Raw genomic sequence first — 24,000 nt, 5'->3', positions numbered from 1 at the left:
GTTCTTGAGATTAGGTGTGTCTTTTGTATGAGCATGGTGGGAATACTGAGAAAGGACATGTCCATGTAGGCCTTCTCCCAACTCTGTGGTATCGTGTTGGTAACTAAATCACTTTGCTGAAAGCTTTTACACCACGGAAATTGGCAAATGCTACACAATCGGGTCCTTTTCCTCTGAAGAGCCAGTTTCAAATAGTTATCAGCCCTCCACTGATCCCCAGTCAATTCAGTTTTGGAATGGCACATAAAAAGTTCTCTTTTGGGGGTTTTCAATGTCCAGTCCTGGAGAAAAGAACTCCCATGAACTTTGTTAAATTCAGGATTTCCTGCACCCCTTAAACCATTGAACCATTTTTCTTATAACACGTGCTGTTAGTGTACCAAAGAATTTGATTTGGAAAATAGTGTGGGTCAAGTATCTTGCACAGAACAGAGCTCTCAATAAATGACAGTTATTATTAATGATACATCCGCAAATTAAAGGATATAATTAGAAGTTTAGAAGGGCTGAACATTCCATTTATAGAATCTTAGAGAAAATCAGCACCACAAGACAAGGTAGTATGTATGCATGTAAAATGGTACTCTTCTGGGATGTTAGAAAGTCCAGAAAATAGAATTTGAATTTAAATGTAAAAAATATAAAATTGGATGGCTACAAGGTGTCAGGCCCTATGTAGGCACACAGGGATAACACAAACCTATGCTGGCTCTCAGGGCTGAGGCTCAAATCCTCAGGGACTGGAACTCCAAGGAAGGACAGCCCTTAAGGGTCAGATGGAGCAAGGGCCTTGGAATGTGTCTGAGGAGGACTCATCAGGAAGGCCGGAAAACTGAGAGCTTGTGGGGCCTCAGGAGAGAAGAGGGAGATTCAAGAAGGTGTGGTCCAATCCCATGAAGTCTTCAAGGTGTCCCTAGCATTTACCAGCTGTATAGTCACTGAAGTCCTTGGTGAGAGCAGTGACATCTGGCAGTGTATAGAGAAGAGTCTGGAAGGTGATGGAGTGCAGATAGGGAGAGAGGACCCTTTCCCTCTGGTGGGCAGTGGGAGGGGGAGGCTGCAGCAGCAGCTGACGACAATCATCCTGGAGCAGGGCTGGGGTGGGCAGTGACAGGTGGGTCCCTGGGAAGGTTCCTAAGGTCCAGGAGCTAGGACATGATGAACAGCTGGAGAGGGCAAGAAGCCTCCTCTGAGCTCTGTAACCAGGGTCTTGTGACAGTGGGGACTCAAGGAGAAGGGAGCGTCTGGGGCTCTGAGGGAGCTGCTCAGGTTAGGATAAGATGGCAGTCTTCAAACTGGGTCCCTGGTGGATGCCTGAGGACCCAGCAGACAGGAAAGAGGAACAAGTCAGCTGGGGATTAGAAGGATGCATGAGATTTCGTGTGCATGCAAATTTCTGTTTCCTTCCTCCGAATTTTTCTTAAATAGTTTTCAGTTTTTGAAAGACTTTTTAGATTTCCAGGAAAAGGGAGAAGCTATTCTATAGAACTCCAGTCAGCTTGCTCCCCTTGGCCCCTAATGTCAACATCTTAGGTGAATGTGGTACAGTTCATAATAAAGGAACCAATACTGATGCAGGATTATGAACTAGAGCTAATACATTTATTTAGATTGCCTTGGTTTTTACCCAATGTCCTTTTTTCTGTTTCAGGATCCTGTTGAGGATATTGCGCCACATTTAGTCATGGTGTTTCTCGGAGCTCTTTTTGGCTGTGATGGTTTCTCGGACATTCATTGTATTTGGTGGACGTTGACGGTTTTGAGGAGTTCCAATCAGGAATGTCACAGGATGGCCTTCTACTGGGATCAGCCTGATGGTTTTCCTATGGTTAGGCTGGGGGAACAGGTTTTGGGGAGACACCGTTTCTGACATCACTGTATTTTGATGGAACATCTCAACAGCACAAATCATGCCTACCCAGATTTGTGGGTACAGAGACTGCTCAGGGTTCACTCCCATTGTCCACCCAGCTCTGTAAACAAAGGCTTCAGGCTCTGACCTCGATACACAGGGACTTCCTTCCCTGGGATTACGTCCTTGGGAGCTGGGAGCCAGGAGGTCGTCCTTGAAGCCCTGTGCTTCCCTCTCCCAAGCACCTTGGTTTCCTCCCAGCATGGGGACCACACGTGGCTCCTCTGTCCCCAACACTCTGCCCTTTGGTCTCATGCCAGGTGTCCAGTGACTTGATGCAGTCACTCAGATTGGCATCAAGATCTCAGTCTTGACGCTCTTCCTGTTGTTTGCAGACCTCTGGGCGAGCCCCCAACAGTTGTCCTGGTAAGAGCTGGCATGATGCAGGTGGCCCCCACTTTCCGCTGACTCTCCCTGAATCACTGCATAGATTTTCCTTGGGGCCAGTCCTTCTCCTCAGAAGATGATTCATGGCACAGTTATTCCGCTAGGAAGGATGTAGGTGGGTTGATGACATTTCCTTCTATGACACAGGGTTCACATTTGTGTTGGGAGTCAGGAGCCCTGGGTTCTCCGAGGGCTCTGTGCTGGTCTTATTATGTGACCCTGGGCCTGGGTCTCCCCTCTGATTGGCCATGCTGTAAGATTTACTTCTCCCAGTCAGCCATTCAGGAGAGACAGAGAGCCATGGGCTCAGCTGGCCGTGGCCGTGGAGAGCCTCCAGTTGTCCCCAGCCCCTTCCTTTGTCTGTGGGGGCATTTCTGGTGTCATAGTCATACTGGGCCTGATCATCCAAAGTCCCTCTTCAGCCTGTTTCTCGATCACCAGTGAGATTCCATTATTACCATTTGCAGATAAGCTGTTCCTCTAGACCAGGGTGGGTAAACTCTTTCTGTTAAGGGTCAGAAGGTAAATATTTTCGGCTTTGTGGGCCATATGGCCTTTGTCACAACTATTCAACTCTGCTATTGGAGCAGGAAAGCAACCAACTTGTAAATAAGTGGATGTGATTGTTTTTCAATCAAACTGTATTTGCAAGTCCAGGCAGGGGGCCATATTTGACCCACAGGATCCCTGCTCTAGACCACCATCTCCATGAGAGTTGGGCCCCCATCTATCTTTGTCTGTCTTTGTTTACTGCTGTTTCCATTACTCAGTCCAGTGCTTGGAGCTGTCTGTCCTTTTCCCAGGACATTTGACCTACTATTCTCTCTTGTAGTTGATAGGTAGATTCCAAGAAGTTGGTAAGGTGAGATTTTAATGCACTCAGAAATGTTCTTCCTCACAGAAAATTCTCAAAAAATACCTACGCCATCTACTTTTGTGTAAAATTCCATCATGTGTGCCATTACTTTGAATTAGAGTGAATAGTTTTAAGGTCTGTGACAAATGGATATGGTGAGACAATTCAGCAGTCACTCAGATTGGCATCAAGCTCTCAGAAAATGGGCTTGGGATGGTCACATCTTATAGGGGGACAAAGTAAGGATCAGAGCCGTAGGCTCTGCCCTGGAGGTCAGGCTTGGGTAGGCACCTTGTGATAGATGTACTGCTTTGGGGGAGCTGTGTGAATCAAAGGCCTTGATCAGGATTGGCAACTATAGCCTGAATGATTAACCCTGTAACCAGCACCGTTTTGTTGAAGGCTTCTCAGTCTCCTCCTGATCTCTCAAATGGGAACACTTAATAGTGGCCATGGCTGGTTCTACCATAAGCCCAAAGCCCCTAGGCAAGGCTGGGTTCCTTAGCCTGAGCATGGATGGCACTTTTGTTAGTGAAATCTGGTCTGTAAAGCAAGGTCTTAGAGAAAATGAGCCATAATATTCATCACCACCACCATCGTTGACACCACCACTTCTACTACTATTGCCTCCATTATCACCTACTTCTTCACCATCACCATCATTACCATCACTACCAACATCACCCCCACAACCACTATCACCTCCCCCATCACTAATCCTCACACCATCATTACTTCCCTTACCTCCCCTTCATTGTCATGGCCACCTCCATTACTACCTTAACACTTTCATGATCACCACCATTACCACCTTCTATATTACAGTCCCTATTATCACCATTGTCACTGCCAATAATACCACCATCACCACTGCCACCACCACTATACCACCATACTACCTCTTTAATCACCACCCCCAACATCACCCTCAATTTCCCCTTCTCTATTCCCACCAGTGCCTCAGTCATCACTACTGTCTCTACCACTATCACCTTCCTCACCTTCCCCTTCACTATCTCTATTATCATCAGCATTACCAACACTATTACCACCAGAACAATCACCAGTACACCATTACTGCCACCATCACTTTCCTGTTTAGTCAGCTTTCCATGTGATGACAAAATACCTGATATAAAAAAACTTAGAAGGCAGAAAAGTTTCAGTGCATGGTTGCTTGGCCCTGTTGCTTTGGGAGTGTGGCAAGATAGAGCATCATGGTGGAAGTGTGTGGTGGGGTTCTGTGTCTCTCATGGAATCTGGGAAGCCAAGAGAGAGGAGGGGCCAGAGTGCCAACATCCCTTTCATGACCCTGGGGATTTAAATTCTTTCTACAAGTCCCCATCTCCTAAGATCCAAACCATAACATTCTACCCCAGCCCCTAAAGGCTCATGCCCATCTAATAATTAAAAATGCATTTAGTCCATTTCCAAGAGTCCCCAAAGTTTCAACAGTTCCATCATTGCTCAAAAAGTTCAAGTCCAAAGTCTCCTCAGAGACTCAAGGCAACCTCTAGCTGTGAGCACCTTTAAAACAAAAAACAAAAAACAAAACAAAACAAAACAAAACAAAACAAAACCCAAGAAAACAAGATACATACTTCCAAGATACAGTGGCACAGGGTAAATAAAAGTTGCTTGGTTACATTGCTTGGCCTGTGACAAATGGTAAGGAGTCAATGATGGATCAAAACTACTCACTTCAGGGCAACTGGGAAGCAAAGAGAGAAGTCCTAATATCCTCCTAACGGGCACCACCCCAATGACATAACTTCCTTTCATTTGTTTCCTCCTCCTGAAGTTTCCACCACTCCCAATGGTGCCACAGGCTGAGGACAAAGCCATTAGCATAACACACACTCAAGATTCAAATCATAATACTCTCTTACCTTCCCCATCACTAGCACCACTACCTTCTCCATTACCACCACCATTACCACCAATACCATCACCACCACTACCACCACCATTAGCACTACTATCATCACAACAACCACTTTCACTACCTCCACCATTACCTCCCTCACCTTCCCCTTCACTCTTACCACCATTGCCATTATCACCACCACCAGTACCAGTATTCCTTTCCCCACCTTCCTCTTCACTGTCACTACCACCATTACCCCTATTACCACCACCACTAATACTATTACCCCTACTACCATCACCATCACCACCTCCCTCACATTCTCCTTTACTGTTACTATCACCACCACTATTATCATTACCACCATTATCTCCCTCACTTTTTCTTTCACTGTTACTGCCACCACCACCACCACCATTACCACCATCACTACCACCATCACCACTACAATGACCACCACAGTTACCACCATCATCACCACCATTAGCACAACCATTACCAGCACCATTATCACCACCACCACCACCACCACCACCACCACTTTTACCACCATCATCACCACCGTTACTACCACCATCATCATTACCACCACCACCACCACCACCATCTTTACCACCATCACCATCATTACCACCACTATCATCACCACCATTACTATCTCCATCACCATTACTATCACCATCACCATTACCACCACCACCATCATCTTTACCACCATCATCACCACCATTACCACCACTATCATCACCACCATTACTATCACCATCACCATTACCATCACCACCACTACCACCACCACCACTACCACCACCTTTACCACCATCACCACCACCATTACCACCACTATCATCACCACCATTACTACCACCATCACCATTACCACCACCACCATCATCTTTACCACCATCACCACCACCATTACCACCACTATCATCACCACCATTACCACCACTACCACTACTACCACCACCACTACCACCACCTTTACCACCATCACCACCACCATTACCACCACTATCATCACCACCATTATTACCACCATCACCATTACCACCACCACCAGCACAATTACCATCACCACCACCATAACCACCATCACTACCATCATCACCACTACCATTACCACCACTACCACCATTATCACCACCATTACCACCACCACCATTATGACTTCTGCCACCATTATGACCTCTGTCACCATTATTACCACCACCACCATTACCACCATTACCATCACCATTATCACTACCACTATCACCACCACCACCACCAATATCACCACCACCACCATTACCACCACCACCATTACCACCCTCTTCACCATTATCACCACCACCACCATCACTATTTCCATTACCATCACCACCACCATTACCATCATCACCATTACCATTATCACTACCACCATTACCACCACCATCACCATTACCACCACCACCACCACCACCACCACCATCACCACCATCAGCACCATTACCACTACCACCATTATGACCTCTGTTACCATTATCACCACCACCACCACCAATACTACCACCATCACCAATACCAACACCACCACCACCATCAGCACAATTACCACCACCACCACTATTACTATTACCACCACCACCACTATTACCACCACCATCAACACCATTACTACCACTATTACCATTACCATTACCACCACCACCACTATCACCAGCACCATTACCATTACCACCACCACCACCACAAACATCACCAGCACTATTAACACCACCACCACCATTATCACCACCACCACCATCACTATTACCATTACCATCACCAACACCATTACCACCATCACCATAACCATTATCACTACCACAACCACCATTACCACTATCATCACCATTACCACCACCACCATTACCACCATCACCATTACCACCACCAGCACCATTACCACCATTACCATCACCACCATCAGCATAACCATTACCACCACCACCATTACCACCACCATCACCATAACCACCACCACCATCACCATAACCACCACCACCACCACTACCATCACCATTACCACCACCATCACCATAACCACCACCAGGACCATTACCACTACCACCATTATGACCTTTGTCACCATTATCACCACCACCACCATTACCATTACCTCTACCACCATTACCACCATCATCACCACCATTATCATTACCACCATTACCACCACCATCACCATTACCACCACCACCATCAGCACAACCATTACCACCATCAGCACAACCATTACCACCACCACCACCATTACCACCACTACCATTACCACCACCATTATCACTACCACCATTACCACCACCATCATCAGCATAACCATTACCACCACCACCATCACCACCACCACCATAACCACCACCATCACCACCACCACCATGATCACCACCACCCCCCTCACCATTACCACCACCACCACCATCAGCACCACCATTACAACCACTACCATCACTGCCACTACAACCACCATTACCTCCCTTATTGTCTCCTTTACTGTCACTGCCACCATCACCATTACCACCACCATAACCACCATCACCACCACCATTACCACCACTACCATCAGCACCACCATTATAACAACCCCCACCCCCACCCCCTCCATTACCTCCCTCACCTTCCCCTTCACTGCTCCTGCTACCATCACCACCATTGTCACCAGCATCATTACCATTAACACCACTATCACCACCAGCACCATCACCATCACTACCACCACCTCCACTAGTACCACCATTACTTTCCTCACCTTCCTCTTTGATATAACTACCAGCACCTGTTACCATTTCTCCTTTCTTAGCACCACTACCACCACACTCAGGAGCACCACAATCACCATTGCCGCCACTACTACCACTACCAGTTCTACCACCTCCCCCAGCTCCAATTCTGTTGCCATCACCCTCACAACTATTTCCTCCACTCCTACAACTACCCTGGCATCTATTACCATCTCTGCCACCAAGACCATTGCTCTGGGCCAGCTGCAGATGGTTTCTCCTCCCATGGAGCCTGAGCCTTACCTTGCCCACATGGTGGGGCAATGAGGAGTTTTTCTCTTCCTCAATGTGCATCTGGTTCCAAATCCAGGCTCTTTTCTGGCGCTGGTGAATAGGCAGCATGCCAGGAGTGTCCGGTTGGGTAGGGTTAGAGCCTGCCACTGCTGCTGTCACCAGCAGGCCTAGGTAGGCACCCAAAGCAGCCACCAGCATCGTGAGCCTCTGCATCCCCGGGAGGAGCCAGTCTGGGGAAAGAGGAGAGACACCATCAGGACATGGCCATTATCCTAGGGTCTGAGTAGTTCCCGTAGAGAAATGAGCTTCCTTTATCTGTTCATGCCTTCATCCATCACTCTGCAGACAGAGGAATCAGACCCTGTTCCTGACCGTGGGGTATGGAGAGCCTCAGAGGCTGCTGGGGGGTCTCCTGAAGGAGGGGGAGATACTGATGTTAATCACAGTTCCACGAGCTCACCCAGGAGGCATTTGGGCAATCGCCGTTTTACCAATGAGGAAACTCAGTCATGAGGAGGTGAAGTCCATGTAGGCATCAGCAGCAGGGCTGAGAACAGAGCCAGGCTTCTGACCTCCATCACCAGCCTTTATTGAGAACTTGGTATTTGTCTGACTTTGTTCCAAGAGCTGTATGTATGTTAACTCATGTAATCTTCCTAATATCCTTTGAGGTTGGAATAATTGTGATCTTCATCTTACAGATAAGCTGATAATCAGAGAGGTTTAGTAACTTCCTGAGATCACCCAGACTGTAAGGAGGAGAGACAGGACTGGAACTGACTCTATCTGTCTCAAAAGCTCAGACTGTTTTTCCTGTCCCAAAGCTGCGATGGGGTGGGATTTTAAGATTCCTCTGAACAAACATGCCCTCCCAGCCAGTGTGCCGTTTGGTAGATTTTCTCTGCTGCTGTCCTCAGAAGGTCCCCAGGAAAACAACAATGTTTGAACTCAGAGGTTTGCACCTCACTCTAGAATGCATAGGAGGTAGTCTCCTGAGGATCTGTCATAAAAGCAAGGCTTGGCATGTGGGGGCTTGAGAGTCCCGCTTCATGGATTTGTAATTGGCAGACCCCGTGCAAAATAAAAATGTGGGTCCTTCATTCGAAAGTTATGAAGACTTTTTGAGACAGACGAATACTAAGCTAAGCACTTTGAAATGCAAGCCCTGTGCAGTTTTGCAGGTTGTACACTCTTGAGGGCAACCCCATGGGCCAGGAATATGGGTCACCCAGAAATCAAGGCCTGGCCTCTGCCTGAATTTCAGAAACACACATTTTCTCCATTTCCCCAAGGCAATTGGAGGCCATGCCCTTGGCCATCAACCTGCCTTCTCAACTCTGACTCTACCTGTCCACCCATTCTGGGTCCCTTGTATCACTGACCTGTAGCTCCTGAGATGGTAGAGGGAAGAAAGTCGATGAGTGGGAGTGGGGAACCAGTGTGCATGCTTGGCGGGACGGGACACAAGGACTCACAGGGTGTGGGGTGGGACTGCCTCTTGCTCCACCCTACCCGTGGGGGAGGCTGGACTCTATACCTCATAGGAGGCTTCTGAACTCTAGTAACATTTCCTCTGAGCCACTGGCGCCAGGCTGGCCTCAGCAGGGCCCAGAGAGTCTGTGCTGGGCTAGCTCGTCTCAGGCCTGCTGACCTTAGCATCCAAGGGCCTTGCCTCTGTCCCAGGAGGAAGTGACCTCCCAGGGTCCTGGAGTTGGGGTGGATCCTAGATGCAGGTGTTATGTTTTGGGGGAGCCCTGCCTCCTTTAGGCCTCAGCTTCTCGGCCACCAATGAGGGGGTCTAGCTGGAGGACACCTGGTGCCCTTGGAAGTAGGAAGCTGTCCTGACTCAGGGAGGCAGCGGGCAGATGTCGCAGCTGCTGCATCCCCAGCCCCAGGCCCAGCAGCCCCCCAGGGCTCTAAGGGCCATTTCCTTCCTCCCAGAAAGAAACGGCAAATCTTGGTTCTTTCTGCCTCCCTCATGTGAGAAGTGACTCTAAAATGCAAAAACAAAACAAACAAGTGAAATCAGGAAACAGCAGGAGAGAGTTCTCAGGCCTCCGGGCAGGACAGGATGAGTCTTGCTCAGTGAGGCATCTGTGCTTCTAGGCACTGGGGACAGGACTCTGGGTGAGGGGTGTCTGACTGAGACTGAATCCAGGGAAAACTTTGGGGAGGTTTTGGATTTTTTTTTGGTGCTGGGGATGGAACTCAGGGCTTCCTGCATGCCAAGCAAGCGCTTTACCACGGATACACCACCAGCCCACTCGGAAAGCTATGTGAGCCCACGTCTGAGCTTTAGGGATGGCAGAAGGAGGAAGAGAATATTAGGCAGAAGCACCGAGAGGTGCAAAGGCCCTGAGGTGAGACACAGTTAATGTACCTGAGGAACCAAGGAGTACCCAGGGTCAGAGGAAATGAGCAATAGGGGCTGGGCACAGGAGAGGTGGCCAGATCTGTGTAATAGGCTGAATGACTGCCTCACCCCTAAGGGTCTGCGTCTTATTCCCTGGGATATTACCTTACATGGCAAAAAGGGACTTTCAGCAGACCCTTATTGGACCCCAATAATCATATCATCCTTGAGGGGGAAGGCAGACGGCCAGAGTCAGAAAAAAAAAAAGACAAAGTAATGACAGGAGGCTTGATGTGAGGGGAGCCACCAGCCAAGGAAGGCCAGTGGCCCCTGGGGGCTGGAAAAGGCGGGGCAGGGATTCCCTTGGGCCTCCAAGGGACCACAGCACTGACTTCAGCCCACTGGGCCCCATTTCAACCTTCTGAGCCGCAGAACGGCGAGTTAACCAGTCAATGAGCTCGTGTTGCTTTAGGCCCTAGATTTGTGGCAGTTTGTCCCTGCAGCCTTGAGGGGGGATCTGTTCCCACTCCTGGGCCTCAGCTTCCAATCACCTGCTGGGGGGACAAGCATGCTCTTCTGCTTTCCCTTCCATCCCTGCCAGATCCCACCCTGCCCCACCAGCCTCTGCTCTGGGTCTTGGGGGCTGCCCTGGGCTCCTGTCTCTCAGCTCTGTGTCATGAGGGCTGCTCTGGCTTGCGCCCCTGGCCTCTGGTTGTTTGGTCAGGATCTGCTCCAGCAGGCCCTCCAAGGACCAGAGGAGGATGTGGACAATGTCTTCCCTGCTCCTCTCCGCTCTGGCTCCTGTTTTTAGCTGTGGTCACATTGCTCCATGATGCCAGCTGCTGGTGGGCGGCCCCGGGGTCCTTCATCTCTCCCTAGGTTCTGGATACATCCTGCTCTGGAAACATCCTCCCTCTGTCCCTCTGGTCCTGAGGCACTAACAGCTTCCCCTGTCCCTGGCCTCTGGGTGCCTCCACATCCCGCTTGGCCCTGTACCCAGTTCCGGCTGTCCTTTCACAAAGTCTCTTTGTGGGACCCAGGTTTCCTGACGGGGCTCAGACAGAGGACGGGCATTGGTTTTCTTTATTTATTACCCAAATTAATAGATGACTACACGAGACCTCAATAAAGCCACGTCCACTGGCCACGGGCTCTGACCACATGGTTCATGTGGGGGCATTAACTCCTCAGTGGGCCAAGGAGTTAAAGTTCTTGGGGGGTGTAGAGAAGCCCTCTGCATTCTATTCTGTGTCCATCAAAGGCCCAGCGGTGAGCCCTGAAAGAAAGCCCTTGGTCCACACGGGTCAGCTTCAAGCTCCTCTCAGTCAACTATATCAGTATGTCCCTTGTCAAGGGAGGGGGAGGACCCTGGCGATGAGGGCTTTTAGAAGATGGGATCTTGTAATTATCCCCACGTGACACTGAAGACTTGGGCACTCTGAAACAGTGTTTTCTTGTCTGACATCCCTGAGCACCTCCCCCGAGGCACATTATCTCACTAACATCTTGCAACGACCTTTGATGTAGTTGTCAACCATCCAATTTTGCAGGAAGAAGGAGGTTCAGAAAGGTGGAGTGAGCCAACCCAGGTCACACAGTAGCAAGAGATGAAGCCAGAATTTGAACCTGTCCTCAATGGTGCGTCGTGTCGCCCCCCCCCCCCTCTCTGCAGTGACACTCACATGTAATATTAATAAACCATTTCCAGTGCTTGGCTTTCAGAAGCACCACCTCATTTAGTTTTTGCGGTATCCCCAGCCTCCTGAAGAGGTAGGAATTGTCATTCCCATTTCACAAATTAAGAGCCTGAGGCTCAGAGACAGACAGCTTATCAGCGGTAGACCTGGACCTCTCTGCCCAATCTGTCTTTTTCTAAATCCTGGGTTCCTTCTACACACAATCTCAGAGGAATCTGAGGGAACTCATCGTTTGAAAAACCACACTCCACTTCTTTGTGATTTTTGCTTTTGTGTTAGAAATCTGGCCACCAAAACAGGGCCAAGGGGAAGGGTTTTGTAGACAATCACTCATTCCTCCTCCTGCCCATGGAGAGGAAGGCAGGAGGGTCAGACTGGCTGTGGCCACAGCCGGAAACAGAGTGTTCCTGGGCTGCAGTTTGGAGGTGTGGCCAGCAGACAGTTGGGGTCAGGCTTATTTTAGGCTTTTTGCTTTTAGCAAGCCGAGTCACGCCTCTTCTACTGTTCTCACCACTTTTTGGAGAGGTTTGGGGTGTCTCTGGGCAGATTTGGGGACTGTGGACATCCAGAGCGCCTGAGGACCTTGGGCATGGTTTTGGGGTGAGCAGTTCCTGGCTGAGCGGTCTGGGAACCTGCCTGAGCTCAGGATGGGTGGAGAGGGGGTCTTCTGGCAACTCAGCTGTGGGTACTGGACACCCAGAGGCCAGGGCCCTGCCCATGTCCCTGTCATCCAGAATCTGTGCTGATGTCATCTCTGAAGCCATGTTAGTTTTGTAAGCCATTCCTAATGGATGAAGGGGACCCCTTTGTGGCACATACTAGGATGGAGGGACTTAGGAAGCTGTGACAGGGAATGGGGGAGGGCCCAGTGGGTGAAGCCTAGTCCCTGGAGGGAGCTCTGCCTCTGTCACTCATCCCCATGAGGCTCAGCAAAGTCCCCTTTGGTCCTTCTCTTGGTGGCCCTATCCACCTCAGGGCTTGTCTTGCAGTGGGCTCCGCTCCATGCTCTAAATCATACGCCAGAAGGAGGGGAGGGGACATGGCTGAAGAGGGGAACTGCCGGGTAGGGAGGGGCTGAGCCTTCTCTTGGGATTCCCTGGGCCCTCTGCCTTTGCGGTTAAGTAGATGGTAGGAAATTTGGACCCAATTGGGAGCCCTTGGGTGGGGCACTGAACAAAGGCCTAGGCTGGTTCTGCTTCTGACCACAGGGCAGAGCCCTACCCCTCCATCTGATCAGAGCCCCACTCAAGTTTTAGATTTCAGGGGCCAAGTCTGGGCTTTAGGGGGCTGTTGAACAGGTCTCTGGGGCTGTGTGGAGGAAGGCTCCAGGTCAGATGCACACGCAGCATCCTCAGGCCACACAGACCCCCAGCCCTCAGAGACGCCTGCATGAGGACACAGCCCTGGGCACAGACACTCCCCACACTGTCTGAGGCCCTCTGCTCCTTCCCTGCACACAGCCTTCAGCCAGGATGGGATCTAGCAGCCGAGCCCGGCTCCAGGGACAACCTCTGGAGATGGACGGAATGCGAGTCCCAGCCCAGCCTCCCACTGGCTCTGGACTCCAGCCCAGAGGCCCTGGGTCAGGGATGAGGGTCAGGGCGGTGGGAGGGGATGGCCCAAAACACGCAGGGGGTGTGCTTGCAGGCAAGGTGGCTGGAGCCCGAGCTCCGTGGGTGGCCTTGGAGGCTATCACCCGCTTGTCCCACTCCACGAGCCTCCGTCTAGGACAGAGTGGGACCCACTGATCCCCAAACTCCCCCAGAGACCCCCACACTATCTGCTCAAATGCTGGCACTTACAGCTGGGCCTTGGCAGCTGCCCACATTAGAAGGACAGAGGCCAAGGCCCTGGGAGCCTTGGGGATGGGGTGAGACCCCGCAGCTATGAGCTGGCTTCTGGTGCTTTCCTTTATTTGTGGCTCAGCTCAGTCCAGGGTCCTCCTCCTGGGGTCCCCAGAATGCTCCTCTCCTTGTAGAGTTTTGCCAACAGCCTCCCTGTCTACACTGTACCCCTGCAGGTTGAAGTCCAGCCCCTGAGCCAGTCTTCAAGGTCCAGCACGGTGCGTCGCCTGCCCACTCCTCCAGCTCTCCTCTCTTCCGCCCTTCTGCCCCTACCAGCCACGAGGAGAATGAGAAGTCTCTGGAATGCACGATGCTCTTCCAGTCACCAGCAGGGTTTTCACACAGGGGCCTGGAGTGCCCTTTGTCCTCTGGGTGATGCTTTAATATTTTCCAAGCCCAGTCTACCCTCCCTTGGTCTTCCAGTGGCCACCAGGATGGCCTAGGCCTTCTGGACCAAGTGTCTCTGCCCAAACAATTTCTGGGTCTAGGTCCCCACTTCATTCAAGCATCCAAGTGCAGGGACTCAAGGGCCCAGACCTGGGGGTGTCAAAGTCCCCCTTCATGGCTGTCAGTCTGGCTCAGTCTCCAATTTTGGTCTTGCTACTGATTCCCTTGCCACTCCCAGGATTTAGAAACCAATCTGCATGTTTGCAGACAACAGGTAGGGTGGGCAGAGCGGTCGCAATCATCAGCATAACTCAGATAAACTTATCCCTACCCCCAATGACTCCTCCAATGGCCCATCTCATTGTCAAATACACCACTGTAGGTTTTTGGGGAGCAATGAGATTATCCTTACTAAGGGTCCTGATGATACGTACACACCCCTGAGTTGGGGGCCTCTTTAGGTAGGACTGGCAAGACAGAATTCAGAGGTGGCCTCTCACCCCTGCCCTTACCTATGGCAGACATCACCAATCAATCAAAATATTCATAACCACCAAACTTGAACTCAGTCCCTGAATCCTCAGTGCAATCTATGAGGGAGGGATTACCAAAGGACCAGAACTAATTTGATTTTAAACAAATTGGCAGCCTGGCCCATGGGTTTCTGGGATCCGGGTCATCCATTCTACCTTCCTGTCCTAAGGAGACAGGAAGGAGCTTCATGCATCTGCCTGTCTGAACTTGCCTGACTGCTCACGAGCTTGCGACCTTGGGCCCATCCCGTGCTCTCTCTGAGCCTCAGCTTCCTCATCTGCAATGGAGGCAACAGTAGCGGCCTCCCTGGTTGGGAGAACTAAGTGAGGTCACAGGTGTAAGCCCAGCACACAGTAGGTACTCAGTCAGTGAATGTGTGTGTCTTGACCGCCATCTGCCCACCCTTTTGGTCTGGCAGCTGTGGCTTGGACTGCCGGCTAGCCCCTGACCTCATTTCCTGGTTCTGCTCTGGGCTGACCTCCTGCTCCCCTCGTTCCTCTCCAGAAGGAAATCACATTCAGCAGGGCCCAGCCAGCGGGTCTGTGTACCTGCCGGGGTCTGATAAGCTGGAGGTGCCTGCGTAAGTTTCAGGACTAGCTCTGCCCTTGAGAGATGGGGAGACTGAGGCAAAGGCAGGGCGATGTCCGAGGCCTCCCTAGCATCTCAGGCTTCTGCTCTTCCTCCAGGAACCCTCTGTTGACTTCTCCACCCAACACCCCAGGTTTCTCCGCATCTCTCCAGGCAGAAGCAAGTTCCTGCATGCAGAGCCCATCTCCTAGAGCATTCTCTCCTCAGGGTCACTGTTCTCCTGGCTGGTTCTTGGGCCTGCTACTTCCTTTCTGAGCTTCACCATGGGCTGTAATCGGTATGGGGCCCAAAGGACTGTCCTCATCAATGTTCTGCTTTTACTTTGTACTAGCTGTGTGACCTTGGATTGATCTCATGATCTCTCTGGGCCTCAGTGATCCCATATATCAAATGGAAATTCATGTAGCTTCACGTGAGAAGGGGGGCTACGGAGGGGTGGTGGAGGTATCAGGTATGGGTCCATGTGAGGACAGGGCCTGAGAATTTTCCTAGAATGGTGGCCACAGTGTCCACTGCTTGTCCCTAAGGCAGCAGTGGAAGTGTGAGTCATCTAACTTTGGAAGAAAATAAGTGTAGCCCCTTCTGGCTTCCTGCCGCATGTCCGGCCCTTGTTTAGCTTCACAATGGTTGGGTCTGAGGCTGTAGGGTGGCAGCTTAACCCTTTTGGGGCTTGCAGACACCTACCCTAACTTTTGGCACTGTGATCTAGAGCTGGTAGGGCTGCTTGGGGTGGCTCCTGGGCTCCTGGTGGGGGGGTACCCTCTGACCTTCAGCCTGGGGCTCACAGATGGCTAGACTCGGCCAGACAGGGGAGGAGCCTGTGGCTGCCTCCACTGAGAATGAGCCAGGGCTCCTGGGCCTCAGGCCACTGGTCCTCTTGCTGCTTGGCCTCTACTCCCTGCTCCCCAGGCCCTCTGAGTTGCCCAGCCGTCCCTCCTCCTGGGATGCTCTTCATCACCTGTCAATCTCGTCTGCCTACCACCCAGGGCCAGGGGTCATGGAGTAGGTGCCCAGAGGTGCCACCCCTCCCCCTCCTCCGCCGGGGGCTGACCCCTTGCAGCTGGAGATAGAGTGGGATCGGGGGCTTGGTGCCATGCCTTGGAGTCACAACATTATGCCTTCAAAGCCACCAACGGCTGGAGGGTGGCGGGTGAGTTCAGCCGCACCGAGTCCTTCCAGATCCCTGCTATGAGCCATTTCCAAGGCCAAATGTGAGCATCTCAAGTAAATGACCAAGAAAAAGACGGTTTCCTCCATTTACACCTGAGAATCCCAAGACGCGGGGGAGCCACAGGTGCTGGGGAGAGCCTGGGCTGTGCAGGCCAAGATCTCGGCTCAGATCTCACCCCCGCCCCCACCCCAGCTCTCCAGCTCTCCAGATCTCCTGGGCTTCACCAGATGTGAGGAAAGAATCTGCCCCCTGGGACCGCTCCTGGGCAAATAGAGAATCCAGTTACTCAAGAGCTTTCTAGGCGCATCGTTTCTAGTTCTTAAAATAAATGGCAGAGACCCACTAGCCCCATTGCCCAGACAAACAGACTGAGGTTTGGAGACTGGGTAAGGTCTCCAAGGTCACACTGGAGTGGCCAAGCTGGAGTCTGTTCCCACGGTGGGTGAACTTCTCCAAGCCCCTGAACCCCCACCCCGGCTGGCACCAGCCCTCATGGCTGGCCGTCTGGGGGGCTTCCCCCGAGATAAGGGCTCACTGGCTCCTGATCCCTAGGCTTTGGTATCTGGGTGTTGGGGAGGAAGGGTATCAATGAAAGCCAGTAGGGCTGGGTTCACGCCGAGGGTCTGCTTTTGGGGGAACCAAGCCCTACTCCCCCTCAGCCCTGAGACATCCACTTGTGCTCATGGCCCCACCACTGGACGCACCTTGCCCAGCCCTGCCTTGACCCCAGAGGAGACCTAGTCCTCCCAGGAAGGGCTGCTCCCCACTGGTCACCCCACAATCCCATTCTATAGACAAGGAAACCAGGAACCCCCCCCCACCCCCGGGCACACACCTGGGTCAGAGGTGGAGAAGATCGAGCGTCCCCACTCACCGAGCCTGTGGGCTGAGAGCTCTCTGTTCTGTCTGGCTGTCTGTCCAAGGCCGAGTGAGGAGCTCTGCTGACCGCCTGGAGGGCAGCCACACCCAGCCAGCGAGGGAGGCCTGGCCACCGCCCCTCAGGTTTTCCAGCTGGCCCTGGCCCACTTCCCCCCGGGATGGTTTCCTGTTATTGTTCTTTTGTGAGGGCCAGGCTGCCTGCAGATAGGCAGGCCCCACGGTGGGCGGCTGCTTTGGCCCAGCGAGAGTGTCCCCACAGAGACCTGGCCCTGGCCCCACGCGGGATGCTAAACTCGGAGCCCATATCCAGGCCTCAGCTCTGGACCTCTGAGCCCAGCACCTGCTAAGGGCCGGGCCTGGACCAGCGCACAGATTCCCTCTTTGGGGCCCCAAAGGCAGGGGCTGTCATTCCCATTTACAGCCCGGGAGGCGGAGGCTCTGGATCTGAGCTGCTCATCTGCCCAGCCAGAGGGAGAGCAGTGATCCAGAAGCCCAGCCGCGGTCCACTTTGCCCAGAGCTGGGTTTCCCATAACTCTGTGACACTGTGGTGACGCCAGAGCCTATGTGGTGGGTCCCTGAGGGGACTTCAGAGGTCTCAGGGGTGGGGCAAGTGAGAGACAGAAACCGACAGCAGCTCTGGGCACAGGAGGATCAGGTCGCCTTCCCTCTGGGAGCGGTGCATGTGTGTTTTCGAGTCTGAGGCACCAGTCTGGGTCTATGGGGGCCATTTGGGTCCAGAAATATGAGGTGAAGTCAGGAGTCCTGGCTCTGCTTCTGATATGACTGTGGCCCAGTCATGTTCCTGCAGAGCCTTGATTTCCTCATCTGTACCTTATCTGCCTGGGAATAATTGTGGCCTAAAGGGTCAAAGATAGACAGAGCACCCCAGAACCAAGAGGCTGGAGGAGGTGAGGACCCAAATTCTGTGCATCATGGGAACCGCAGAGGGAGCTTTGAAAACTGGAGAGGCCTGGGCCCGCCCACCCTGGACCCACTGACTTGGAATCTCCCGGGCAGAAACTGGGAACTCTGTCCTTAGAGAGCTGCCCTGGTTTTCAGTGGGGCCCACTAGAGGGCGCCCTGCTCAGGAGCAGTCAGCAATCAGAGATGGGGAAGGGGTTTGAAGAAGCCTTTAGGGAGAAGAGGAGATAAAGGTCTCTCCGTGTTGGACAGGTTGAATCAGAGGTGCTGACGGGATACCTGAGTGGAGCTGGGGGGTTGGTACCTGGAGATGGAGTCAGATCTGGTTTGGGGATGAGGCTGGCAAGCCAGAAGTTTATGGCTGAACCCTAAGTCCATGGGAATGGAGGTATTACAGGGAAGGAGGCCCAAAGGAGAGGGTCCAGTTAGAGGGAGGCCGTGAAAGCCAGGAGAGGACAGAGGGGTGGTCAGCAGGGTCGGGCTGCAGCAGCAGAGACTTGCTGCTGGATTTGGAAAATGAGGTCACTGACTTTGACAGAGCAGGTTAAACAGAAAAGAGTGAACGAGAGCAGAGTGATTGGAGGGGTGACAGAGGGGGGCCAGGAAGAGGAGTCACAGTGATGATTTCTCTCTTCCCAAGTTTCGCAGTGAACAGGAGCAGGGGCGTGTGTTTGTAAAAGCTTGGTGGCATGTTTGTGTCCTGAGGGAGTGTCCCGCAGACAGGGAAGGCAGACGTTACTGGTGTGAGCAGGGCCACCTGCTGGTAGCAGAACAGTCCTTGGGGTGGGCTGAGACCCAGCGTCGTCCATCACAGCGTACGAGATGACAAACAGCGGCTCAGTGGCTCCCTTGCAGCGGGGCTGACCCTGCCTCCTCCGGCCTGCGAGATTCAGGCCTGGCCGGAGCTTTATTCCCTGGTGCCCCTGCCCTGTCCCCCCCTCACGGACTGCCTGCCCTCCTGGCCTACGTGCTCACGGGAACTCGCTGGCCTGGGCACCACTTCCTGCTGCGTCTCAGACTTGGCACTGGTGGCCGAGGGGGACAGGCCCTGTTCTGGCAGCATCTGCCAATTCCCTTTGTCTTCCCAGTCCTTGTGGAAGTTGACTCTGCCCTGAACGCGGCTGCTCCTGTGATCCGTAAACAAGGGAATGGCTGGCCAGGCACGTGCCCTGGGCGTGGGCATCGAGGCCAACAGAGCAGAGGAAGTTCAGACCCCAGGAGGGAAGGCTAGTGCCCCCTTGGTCCCCCGAGGGTCTCATCCCTGATGTCTGGGCACCGCCTGGCCCTGCTCCAGCCCATCCAGAGGAGGCGGGAGGAGGGCCCAGGGGCAGGAAGTGCCAACGGGAGCAAAGGGCAGTGTGGGCCATGGCTGGCAGGAAGCGGGATGGTCTGCAAGACCAGATTAGCAGCCCAAGGAGGAAGCCGGGCTGGGGCTTGGGGTGGAGTAGAAGAATGAGGCAGGGGAAACCCACCGGGCCTCTGCCGGGATGAAGGCTGCCCAGGGAGGGATCCCAGGGTAGAAAACTCCAGACCGGCAGCCCCAGGCCTGATCAGGTCCTCTTGTGGCCAGTCGAGGCCTGCGTGACCTCGGGCAACCACTTTACCTCTCTGAGTTTTTCTCTCATCTTGGTAATGGGAGGAGGAGCTTGGCAGGGCTGTCTGGAGGATCAAAGGGACAGAGGGAATAAACAGAGGTCACAGGTCTTACGTAAGGCCTGTTTCTCTTCAAGCATCTGCCTCAGAATCACTGGTGTGGGCAAAGGGACTCGCCCCAGGCTGATGGAAGCAGAAGGGCAGGTGGAGGAGGCTCCTTAGGTCATGGAGGACCAGGGGAGGCCAGGCCAGGAGTCAGGTGTGCCCCGAGATCTCAGAACCTTTTGGTATGGAATGGAAATTCACAACCCGCCTCGTCTCCAGAGGCCATTTCCTTGCCAGTCCTGCTTTCTTGTCCCTCTACAGCCTTGCAGGTAACACTGGAGCATAGTAGTTGCTCATTCAACAAAGATCGCCTTTCCTTCTGCTCCACAGCATGGGACATCCAAGGTCTGGGCAGGTAGATCTGCGCTCCAGGGCGGGTGGCATGCTGCACCCCCCTCCGTCCCTCCTCCTTTGCTTGCAGAGGGCCCCTCCGCCTCCCCCACTCAGATCTCTCCTCCTCTGTGCTTCCAGAGCACAGGCACCCATCAACTCGCACCTGCTGCCCTCCCCCATCCCACCTGGGTGGGTCTTGTTTGTGTGCCGGTCCCTGCAGTGTGGACACTGTTTCAATGCGGAATGGAAACTGTGTGCTCCCTAGTTCACGCCTCGCCCGCGGTGGGAACATCTGCAGCTTCCCCAGGGCTTCCTAGAGACTGGGGACTCTATGTCTCTCAGCAGAGTGGGCTCAGGAGGCCCCTCCTCACGCCCACCTGCTCTGCCCACCCTGGCCCTGCGTGCCCCACCTGGAGTCACGCTGTCCCTTCTTACTGTGGCTGGCATGCTTGCAGCCGCTCTGTTTGAAGCACCTACTATGTGTACTGTACTTATTTCTAAGGCTCACGGTGGGTTCTGTGTCTGCCCATTTCACAGCCTTAAGTAACTAGCTCAGTCGGTGTCCCACTGACCAGTTCAAACCAGGTGCACGTGTGTCTGCTGAGCCTTCTGGAACCCCCTGGATCCAGCCTGGGACTGAGCGGCTCCAGCTTCTGCCTCCCAGCCTGCCCTTGCCCCACAGATGCCCTCCCTCCCATCCTTCCCGTCCCTCCCGCTGTCAGCTGGCCGCCCTCACCCTTCAGTGCCCTTCAGCTCCAACTCACCTCTGCTCCATCAACTTCCTATTCTTTAATGGGCATACCCCCCCGCCCCCGCCTCTCGGGTATTTGTGCCACACTACGCCCCTCCCCCGCCTGCCCCCCACTGTTCAGTTTCAAATCTCCTTGGGCCCTTCACCCATTTCTCCTGCAACCATCTTCACAATAGTCTGGGGGTTTCCATTCCAGAAAGGCTGTGTCACCCACCTAACCAGCTCCACTGTGTCCCTCTCTCACTCCGTTTGCTTTTGAGGCACCTACCCTGAGCACCTACTCTGTGCCATCCTGTGCCAGGCTCCGTAGCTTTTCTGCTCAATGCCCACAGTTACCTTGGATTCCGGGAACTGCAGTCCTGATGCCTAAGTATGTTTGTGTCAAGGAACTGAAACTACCCCCAGGCAAAGGTGAGCCCTCAGGACAGGTCGCCCGCTGGCCAGGTGGCCCCTCTGAGCAGGAACGGTCACCCCATGGTCAAACGGAGGCTGACTCAATGCAGGAGCAGCCATCCCACTGGGAACCCAATCACCCAGGAGTAGTGTCACAGAACCAGTCCTGAGATAATGACCCACCAGGACACGTCTGACCAGGATACCTCCTTTGCCAGCTGTGTAAACCCACAGCCACACAAGCCCCCAACCCTTGCTTTTATTCCCCTTCAACACTTTAAAGTTTCTGCCAGTCCCGTGAAGACAGGTCTTTGGTCACTGCACCTCTGTATCTGTTCTTTCCGGCATGGCCAAAGCTCCCTTCCGGCCCTTTGTCTCTGCCCATTTCTTTGATTGGTATATTGGGATGAGTGGCTGAGCCAGGTCCATTGGGACTGCTGGGCCCTCAGCCTTCGCTCCAGGATCCTGGTAATATCCTGAAGAGGAGCTGAGCCTCAGAGAGGCTGAATAACTTGCCCAAGGTCACACCGGAATAGTAGAATCAGGGTTCTCACCCTCACCTCCCTGGTACTCCTGATAAACTGTGATTGTTTGAAGTGCATTTATTTTAAAAATACACTTGATGATACCCAGCTCTATGCAGGGCATGGGGACATAGAGATAACCCAGGTCATATCTTAACCCTTGTCTTCCATTCTAGTGGAAGAGACAGACATGCCCACATGAGCGTGAGCCACATTGGGTGGGGCCAGGCTGGTGACAGAGGTGTGTGACCCATGCTAGGGGTCCCAGAGGAAGAGGCCTGGGTTTCCAAGCTGCTCTGAAATGATGGTCAGGAGCTCACCGAGCACAGACGGGGGAAGGGATCACAGGCAGAGGGACGGGCAGGTCACAGGCACAGAGCGAGACAGCGGGCTGGGCGGGGTGTGGAGGTGCTGGGGTGGGGGGCAGAGAGGGCTGGAGATGGGGCCAGGTGGGGTCGGGCCAGGGAGAGCACAGGCAGGAGGCTGCAAGCCCTGTAGGGGCCCAGGGTCAGCTTGTCCAGGCCACCAGGTCCTCTGTGGCCACTGGTGTGGGTTGTGGTCAGGCCCTGGAACAACGACGAGATGCAGACTGGGGCCGCACAGGACACCAGCTGAGGATGCAGCCAAGGGGCACAGTGCGGCCCCCAGGACCAGGAAGGGGCCCAGAGCAGGAACTACCTTCCTGACAGAGAACAATGCCTGTCTGCAGCCGGGAGGGAGGGAGGGAGGGGGCAGCGAGCGCTTTCCCAGATGGATCTCACTTTTCCCCACAGCATCCTCTGGCTCTGGCTCTGGGCGCTCAGGGAAGTGGAGCTGCAAATTCTGCCAAGTAGGAGCAGCCAGACCAGGAGGGTCCAGCGTGGTGCCCTGGGGGGTGCCCGCTGGGGCACAGCTGCTTCTTCCATTGTGGTCCAGCTGATCTTGAACCCATCACAGGTCCTTTGGTGCCTCAGTTTCCCCTGAGTGCCTTCCTCATGGGGATGTTGGAAGGAGAAATTCAGAAGATTTATGTAAAGTGTACAGAACAATTCCTGGTATACAGTAGGTGCTTAATACCCGTTAGTCATGAAAATGGTGCAGTAGAGGTTAACGGCAAGGCTACCTGCCAGTGTGTGAACACACCTGTGTGCAGGCTGTTTGGCGGCCTGGTGGTGACGCCATTGTGTTAGCACATGTATGGACCATATGTGATGTGACCCATATGGGCGTTTTTGGTGCAAGAGTGAGCTGAGGGTGCTGCCAAGCTCAGGGAGGGCCAGGTCTTGGGCAGCTCCTTCCTCTTCCGTGATCTGGAGTCATCTGCCCATGTCACACCACCGACTAAGCCTCTTGTACCCTCATCTCCTGAAGAGGGCAAGGCTTGGCTCAGAGCAGCCCAGCAAACTGGGCAGGGTGGAATGGAAGGGTAGGCCCAGATCTAGGCCTCTGGAAGCTGAAACTTCCTATGTCAGGGCCTCCCAGTCCTTGCACCTTCTGTCAAGGCGCCCTGCAGAACAATGGTGGGGACCTTGCCATTTGTGCAGCAGGAAAGTGGCTCAGGGGCCAGTCCACCTTGATGGGACAAACAGATTCAGCTCTGGCCCCAGGCTCAGCTGTGTACAGCAGGTTCCCACCAGGCAAGCCCAGGATGTCTGCCTCTTGCCCGCCCTTTTCTCCAGGCCATTTCCAGACCCATCAGCACACACTGCTCCCGGGGGGCTGGAAGTGGGTCTTTTGAGCAAAAGCTAGGAAGGTTGAGTCAGCTGGTCCTGAGAGGGAAGCTGCTAGGGAGATCCAATCTCGCCGGCTGGTGGAGGTCTCCGGGAACCTCCAGCCTCACCCACCTTCATGCCACGGTGACTGTGAGGGAAACTACAGGCTCTACCAGTCAAAAGAAATCCTTCTATG

At 53.3% G+C, this 24,000-nt stretch overlaps 1 protein-coding gene across 2 annotated transcripts in view; it reads right to left on the bottom strand.

The window, feature by feature from the left end:
- The window catches only part of Cdh5 (cadherin 5), a 36,712-nt gene extending 19,068 nt beyond the window's left edge, over window positions 1-17,644 (bottom strand). Inside the window, exons 1-2 of one of the 2 annotated variants that reach the window (XM_046434643.2) lie at window positions 17,488-17,644; window positions 8,049-8,269 (exon numbers count right to left, since the gene is read on the bottom strand). In XM_046434643.2, the coding sequence (XP_046290599.1) occupies window positions 8,049-8,252 (204 nt within the window). In that variant the 5' untranslated portion in view covers window positions 8,253-8,269; window positions 17,488-17,644. Of the gene's footprint in view, window positions 1-8,048; window positions 8,270-17,448 lie in introns of both variants that reach the window. The other variant, XM_046434642.2, reaches the window with a different exon arrangement.
- Window positions 17,645-24,000: the final 6,356 nt, after the last annotated feature.

This window comes from Marmota monax, unplaced genomic scaffold (genome assembly GCF_021218885.2).
Source record: "Marmota monax isolate L192 unplaced genomic scaffold, Marmota_monax_Labrador192_F-V1.1 WCK01_AAM20220418_F8-fsc00024, whole genome shotgun sequence".
Taxonomy (NCBI): Eukaryota; Metazoa; Chordata; class Mammalia; order Rodentia; family Sciuridae; genus Marmota; species Marmota monax.
This window is presented reverse-complemented; position numbering and strand designations above follow the sequence as displayed.